General features: G+C 36.7%; 1 protein-coding gene across 1 annotated transcript; it reads right to left on the minus strand.

Annotated features, from left to right (window-relative positions):
- Positions 1 to 356: 356 nt before the first annotated feature.
- On the minus strand, positions 357 to 3,471 carry LOC116288533 (adenine phosphoribosyltransferase). The gene is made up of 5 exons (XM_031695342.2): positions 3,312 to 3,471; positions 2,648 to 2,751; positions 2,231 to 2,364; positions 1,330 to 1,408; positions 357 to 532 (listed from the first exon to the last, which is right to left on the minus strand). Exons 1-5 carry the CDS (start codon positions 3,413 to 3,415, stop codon positions 396 to 398), a joined length of 558 nt encoding a protein of 185 aa, XP_031551202.1. The 5' UTR covers positions 3,416 to 3,471; the 3' UTR covers positions 357 to 395.
- Between the last annotated feature and the right edge of the window lie 4,417 nt (positions 3,472 to 7,888).

Below are 7,888 nucleotides of genomic sequence, written 5' to 3' on the forward strand. Positions count from 1 at the left end.
TCCATCAGTGCTCTGTTTTAAGAGTATTAAAAGCTGAAACTACACGGATTAGAGAGAAGTCAAAACAGACATGGAGACTAGTTGGATTTGACTAAAACAATATTAGTCCTGTTGCTCTCATGGCCTTTGAGTCATTCAGGGTCAAGGGCAATTAGGGCAATTATTGCTAATGTGATACCCAGGGCAGGGTCCAGTGACCCATCTCCTCATCACCGCCAAGAGTGACACTCCCTTCACCCTTAGGAATCCAAAGGGTTTTTTCGTGGCTTAAATGACAGTGATCAGATGGTATGCAGTGGAGACTGTATAAAAATAACTCAGTTTATGCAAATCAGCTGGAATTATCCCATCCATGGTTGAGGTATTAAAATCTTTATTTTTATTTAAAAGACTTACTACAGTTTAATAAGCACATGACATGGCACAGAAAGCTTGGCTTTGCCGTTGAGTTCTTCCAGTTCTAGCAAAGCTATACATTGCTTTACTTCACAGCCAGCACTTTTGACCAGATCACAGGCTGCTACAAGGGTCCCTGGGGAAAGTTATTAAAATGTTTTTAAGCTATTAGGTTTTTAGGCCACACTTCTATTTCATACTCCCTCCATAATGTATTTACCACTGTTTTCATTGCTATCTGGGCGATAACAGGGTTTGGCATGAAAAGTAATTCAGATTTTTTATTTTCGATTCTGTGGCGAACTTGTGAAGAGCATGTTTGTCGTAACATACTTATACAATCTTTGTGAAAGACACTCCACATGTTCACAAGTAAACTTCAAGCTAAAATATCAATTTTTCAATTTGTTATTGCATTTCCCTTCATGAGAACAAGGTCAATATAGCACTACATGACTTTTAATCAAGATGAGGGTATTCTACAACCCATATAATAATTAACATTTACATGAAACATGATTTATGGTTTTCAATATGTTGTGAACTGTGTGTCGTACCCCCTCCTACTTCCCTTTTGCTATGCATGAGACAAAAGCAGTGACAGATTAATTGCAAATAGTCTACCATCCATCAATTCAAATAAATCATCCTCATGCCACCTTCTCACAGTCCCCAGCTACCTTTACATACTCTAAAGATTTATTTGATTAATAGATTCAAAGTCTATTGCCTATGAAAATGAAGCAAGATTTTGTCTCAATCAGCACATAGCGATCATACGTTGGTTTGGACTTAATGGCAGGAGGAAGACTGGACAACTTGTGAAACTTCTTGTGGCTCAATCTACATACGGCACTGAGGGTTCATACCAACATTCCTTCATACTTAAGCACAACAGTGAAAGTTATATAAAACATTAACTATTCTATTTACCTCCAGTGGCAATAAGATCATCAAAGACAACCACTTTTTGTCCAGGTTTCAAGGCATCTTCTTGCATTTCGAACACATCCTTTTGACAAACAAAACGCAGATAAATATGCATTCAGATGTCAATAGTTCAAATATTGATTAACTACCCAATGCCTGCAAAAAGACAAGAGTCAGGTACATTTTTGGAGGAAGGAGGGCTGGAGCTTCAGAGGGGAAAATAATCACTAAGAATTTGAACTTTTTTGTAGGGTCAAATCTTTTTATTTTGATGAATACTGTTTTGTTGCATGGCTGTGTAGCGACGTCTATAAGGCAACTGAGTCAGCTGCCTCTGTAAAATGTCACAAATATGTCCCTAAAAACTCCCAAAGTTGCATTGCACAAAGGTTTTAGTATGAGGTTAATTACGTGTTAAATCAAATTAATTCTTTTCTTCTGTCACGAATCACTGAGCATTATGCATGAAGCCTCACATTGAATCTTTTGTGTATGATAAGCAGGTCCGTAACCAGTGGAGAGCACAGGGTGCACGTGCACCCCCTCATAAAAGCTTAAGGTCCACTCATCCATCTCCTTTTTTTTTATTTGGTTCTGCTTTCTTTTGGTTACCTTTTTTCCCTTTAGGTTCTGCAAATTAGTTACACAACTGAGTTGGTAATGAAAAAAAAAGATCAATGGCCCGATTTTATTCAATGTGCACCCTCCCTGTAAAAGTTCTGGTTACAGCCCTGACAAGCGATACATATCTCGAATGAGGGCTATTGTAAAATTATATACTGAAAAAATAAAATGTACTGAAAAAATAATAATTGATTCATAGGAACTGGGATTTTGACAAAGTTTTTGGTTGACAAATGGATATCTATGTAGGATAAATATTAAAATTTGAAATGTTAGGTACCTCGCCATATTCCTTGCTGTAAGAGACTTTAATAGTCGGACCAGGAAGCTTGCCAGATTTTCTTATAGGTATGAATGCAATGCCTAAGTTCATTGCAATCTGAGGCCCAAATAGGAAACCTCTGGCTTCAAGACCTAAAAGATACATATGTATGGTGAGGTCATAGTAACATCAGGGTTCGTGCTACAATTCCAGCCCAAAAAATAAGGATTTTTAAAGGACTTTTCAAGTGCACTTAAAAATGTGTTTTGAATTCTAGGGCTTTTCAAGGAGTAACGAGAAGTAGCACGAACCAGTTTCATGTACACATTATCAGCTTCTTAGAAGTGTATCATTGATAAAAACCTGATAGGAAACTTAACATTTTGTAAAGAGTCTGGTTTTAACTTAAATGGAAAAATGGAAGGAGTAACGTACCAATGATTGCATCTATTTGTCCTACATTTTTCCTGATGTGATCTGAAGTGACATCTGTCACTGTTTTCAAGGTACATGGATCTTTTAAAATTGGACAAATATCCCTAGGGAGTACAGAAAATACATAAGAATTAAAGTGTGCTCTATTGTTGGCCCCTGGTTACAGTGTGAATTGAAAAACCGTGAGCACCTGCTGTAGAAATATCCCAGGAATGTTCTATTGTTCTTTGGCCAATTAGAATTGACTTTCTAACCACAAGATAATGGAAAGATAAAAATAACGCTTCTGATTGGCTATTAAACATTTTTGAAATATTTCTAGGTGCCCACGGTTTTTGGATTCGCACTTTAATAATTTTGAATCTTTAGTCTCTGACCCTATCTCACATTGTCCCTCCCCTCCCACACGTGTTTAAGCATGCCCAATATCTAAGCTACCACACATCTTTAAACTATAATATTCACAGCTTTAGAGGCTTTATATAAAGAAGAATTTAACAGTAAGATTGTTTTGCGGGTCAAAATAGGCGTGAGCTAAAACTTTCCATCAGCTCGCACATGACTGAAGCCATGCATGAAGCCATGCATGTGACCGTAGTTAGGACTACGGTGTGATAGAAATCTATGTAATACAAATTAGTACAAAATGGTAAACAATATTTACTTGAAGGAAATCCCTGGCTTCGGGAAGTCCTGAAAGCATCTTATCAATCCTTTAACATGTTCCATGGCTTTGTCTTGGTCACTAATGTTTCCTTGATTCGCCATATTTGTTAAATCGAAACTTACAAGGACCTTCTTTTATCTTTTACAAGTGACGGGTTCCCTGTGTTTGCAACTTTAGAAGCCAAAGGGAGCCCAAAAAATTTTTCGATAAGGTGAAACTTCTCAACGAAAAAATCGAATGTTTCTCCTAAAAACATCACTGGAAAAAGGTTTAGATAAGCTGCTTTAAATATCCTAGATAAAAAACTTTTCATTTCAGTATTTGCTTTGAATAATTATTAAGCGTTTCATTAAAAGGATTTTCAATGGGATTTGAGTTTTAATAAATGGATTAAAGACTAAAAAGATCTAAAATTGAATATTTTCTTAAATCCCTACTTTATTCACGCTAATCGTCCCCAAAAGGAGTCACGAAAAAGTCTAAAATATTAGGAAAATATTAGAAAAATATTTCATATAAAATAAGCAATTAAAGATAATAAATAGCATCAAATTGTTTTAATTGTTTTTTAAAAAAAATTTTTGATTAACATTTGAAGCTCTTTTGTTCTCTCCAGTGTAGTCTTCCTTTACCACAACGTTACCGTGAAAGATCGTTATCGAAACAGGCATATGGCTGTTTTTTCCGGCCTTCAAAACATTAATTGCTTGCCTTCAAATTTTATTTCTTTACCGCGCGTTTCAATCCAATCGTTTTTCCGGCATTCAAAACATTAACCGCTTACCCTCAAATTAAAGTTTAATTCTATTCCGTTTACCGCGTCTTCCTATCCAATCGTTCTTTTTAATCAATCACATTTAACCTTAGCCGTGAGTTTGCCGTGCATTAACTTTGACTGATCAGGCCCGCAGAGGTTGTTTATGGGTTCGATCTGTGAGTTAGCCGTGCCCTGACTAGTTTGTTTCAGGTATAGATATACAATTTGAAGGATCATTTCCCTCGTATAAAGCGGGGATTAGTGACCAAGAATTTTTCTCGCGAATCGTGCTTGTTTAAAACATCATTGATCTTTTTAGTTTAACCGTACAGTTTCCGCCAGAAGTTCTTCGTTGAATAAAGAAGGTCATTGCCAAACAAGCGACGGAACCCCAAGAGCAGTAGGTAAAACGTGAGTATCTTTAATGGCTTTAGTCTCGCGCTGTACACTTGATGCTCATAGCCACACCACAACTGAAATAGATTTTTTTTATATGGAGGAGGGAGGGGGAAACTTCGCACTGTCTTCTTCCACAAAATATTTGAACGTCAAAACGAAAAAAAGGAGACATATCATTATATTTTACAAAATTAAATTGAAATCAAATCTAAGGGCCTATTTCTTGCTGTTCGAGCCATGTTTTCTATATTAGCAAACGGAGTTACTACACTTTATACCCATGTAATCAGAGGCGTCGCGCCCGGTTGTTGAAGGAAAATTTATCCCACATCACGCAAAAACTGTCCCGTGAGTCTTCAGGATCTAACGTTTGATGATTAAAAGTAGGGGATTAACTAGAGGGAAAACCGCTCATTTTACGCTGAAGACTGTGTGATAAGACGATTTTGTAAATAGAAGTAATTTTGGAGCACTTCTTCCTATTGTCATATTACAATGAATTTTTTTGCACTAGACTTCTTGATGTTTTGAATGTGGAAAATTAACTCATAATGAACTGATAATTGGTACTTTACAAATAAAAACAGGAATAGTTTACATTCAATTGAAGACAGTTGATTCAGGTCTTTGATCTGTTAACCCCAAAACGCAAAAAGAATCCAATGTTATAAAAATTTGAACATGGCCGACTGCGCGAACCTTACCTCAGCGAAATTAAACTGTAATGGATAGTCGGCGCGCTTAGTAGTCTTATCCAGAAGTGTTCACTTACTAATAACGTATTGGCAATTTAGAAGTACTTAAATGAAGTAGGCCTTTTTGAAATAGGCGGAAGTTTTAAATTTTTATGCCGCTTCAAATATTATGAGCTGTGTTACAAAGTGGTGGTATAGGTACGAGTGGTGGGACTTGTATAGAAACCTTACTTCTATTTCAGGTTGTTGGAAGCGTAGCCTATACTCGAATTAGCTCATTCATTTAACATAAAGCAATATCAAAGACTTGTATGGCTTATCTATAAATCTATTCTATTATGTGGGCTGTTTTAAAGGCTTAATTTGGGGTTTATCTTTGATCGTCAAAAATCAATTAATAACTCATCACTCTTGCGACCAAAGAAACTATACTAGCTATCTTGGTTCATCGTAAAATACATGCGCAAAGAGATTTTCAAACTTTTCTAAAATTATCAACAAGTAACTCTTCGGCATTCTCATGACATAGTTTATGTCCTGGTCACGGAAGTCGATCCCGGTCGCACCGGAGAGGCGACCACTGAAAACCGGTGGCTCCTGATATAAGAACATTATTTTGGTCTATATATATCTTCCACATTCTTCAGTGACAATATGAAAAAATATTTTTTACTCTAAAAATATGAACGTTCTTAATATCAACTTTTAAGGCAATAACAGAATTAGAGAGCTTTTTACGGAGTCCCTCAGGCAGATCAGATCGGATGTTTTACCATGATAATAGCAGATGAGCATATAGGCGTTAATGAGGTTCTTGTAAAGCAAGAATCGATAAGAGGTAAAAGGAAGTCTTCTAAGAAGATTCACGATTGTTTTTGTTTCCGCGAATTCTTGTTTATATAATAATGTTAAAATGTAAAATATTCTGAATTTTGTGCAAATGGATAGGAAATTTTCTATGCTTACGAGAAAAATGTTACAGCAAAACGAAAAGCGCTTTCGGCAAATTAACGTCAATATATTCATTAATGCTCGTCGTTTGAAGTCATTTTGCTTAAAATTCATAGCACTTTAGTGGTTTTCGATTAAGGATCGTTCTTCATTAATTTTCTCCCCTCTTCTTTCATCTCTTTTTATAATGACCTAACCTAGCGATAAAGCTTTAATTAGTGTTTTGAGTGTATAGAGTCCTAGCTCGTTGACCATTTTTAAAAAAGAACCTAAAGCTCCATTTAAAATGTTTCCTTGATGATGAACAAATGACTTCGGTCTGAAGTTAGTAAATGACCTACTCATAGCCATATATAGGCTCCTTATCGCAGACCCTTCAGGCATAATGGTATCGTCAAGTCTCTTAACTTTCCAGTTATTGTTCCAAATCAGTTGACATCTTATCGTAGTCGAGGGAAGAACTGCCTTAGAACGCGTGCTGAATTTATCGCTCTACGACCTGTCTTTTTTAAGGTACATGTGGTTAAGTTGTTTGTTCTTTTAGTTTTTACTTTCAACTTTCATCACTTGAATTGATGGCCCGGCCACAAGGCCACAGGTTTGTCAGTGTAAACTGTTATATGCTAACATCGTTAAATGAATGTTGGTTTTATAGGACTGTGTTTTCTTTTGTGTTTTCTCAAAGTGCATGAGAGACAGCTGCTGCATATAGCTGTTTTCCGGACCTGCTCCAACTAATCTTCTCTTGGTCTAAAAACATAGGGGATGTTCAAAGGTAAACAGCTAGTCATAAAGATCATAATAAAGGGAGATATTTTGAAATTGAGACCCTCGGAAATGAGATTTCCAGAGTTTTGAGGGACAATTGTGACATATTTTACCGAGCAGGGGCGGCGGAAGCTGAAAATCTTTGGGGGGCACTGGAAAAATCTTTGGGGGGGGGGGGGGGGGGGGGGGGGCACTGGAAAAAATCACAACAATAACTTAATAACAGTATTAAAAATCGAATCTATGCATTTATATTTCATATGAACCAACATTTTGTGTGTGTATGGAGGGTGGGGGGGGCAGTGCAACAGCTTTCTTCAAGATAAAAAGGTTTAACAACGTCTCAAATTATTACTGATCAGTGACCCTTCCCTCTGAAGTCCCAGCCCTCCCCCTCAGTAAAGACGTACCTTCCCTTACAGTATAGTCCATATGCTCTAATAAAAAAATATTTAAAAAACGTCCTTTTTTTCACGAGGGTAGCACATAATATCCAGTGCCTAACAAACCTGTGGCCCTCATTCCGTGATCGAATTGGAATTTAGGAGTTGATTTTTGTGGAGGGAGGAAAACCGGAGAACCCGGAAAACCCTCGAAGCACAGGAGAGAATCAACAAACAACTCTACTCATGTACGAGAAATCGACCATAGAAAATAGACCTTTTTACTGATAAGGCGGCCATCTTGAATAATGAAATGCCGAGGGGGCAATGGCGGCGTTAAGTTTTCAAATAATTACAAGTATTGTTCCAACTACAAGCAAATTCAATTGCTTTTCAATTGATGTGCTTCTTAATGAAAAGTGTAAATTTATATAAAAAGTCATCCTGACAGCTGTGCAGTCCATAAATTTTCACCCCATAATGTTTTGATTAAAACAATAAGAAATATAGGAAGACGTAAATGTAAACAAATTCAATTACTATAAACCTACTAATCTCAAAACCTGCGCTCTATTAGCGATAGACCACTGGTAGAGAAAAGTGCACACACACACGAAGTTA

Source organism: Actinia tenebrosa, unplaced genomic scaffold (genome assembly GCF_029948245.1).
Source record: "Actinia tenebrosa isolate PJP-AT-01 unplaced genomic scaffold, QUT_ActTen_1.0 PGA_scaffold2__45_contigs__length_23673736, whole genome shotgun sequence".
In the NCBI taxonomy this organism is placed as follows: Eukaryota; Metazoa; Cnidaria; class Anthozoa; order Actiniaria; family Actiniidae; genus Actinia; species Actinia tenebrosa.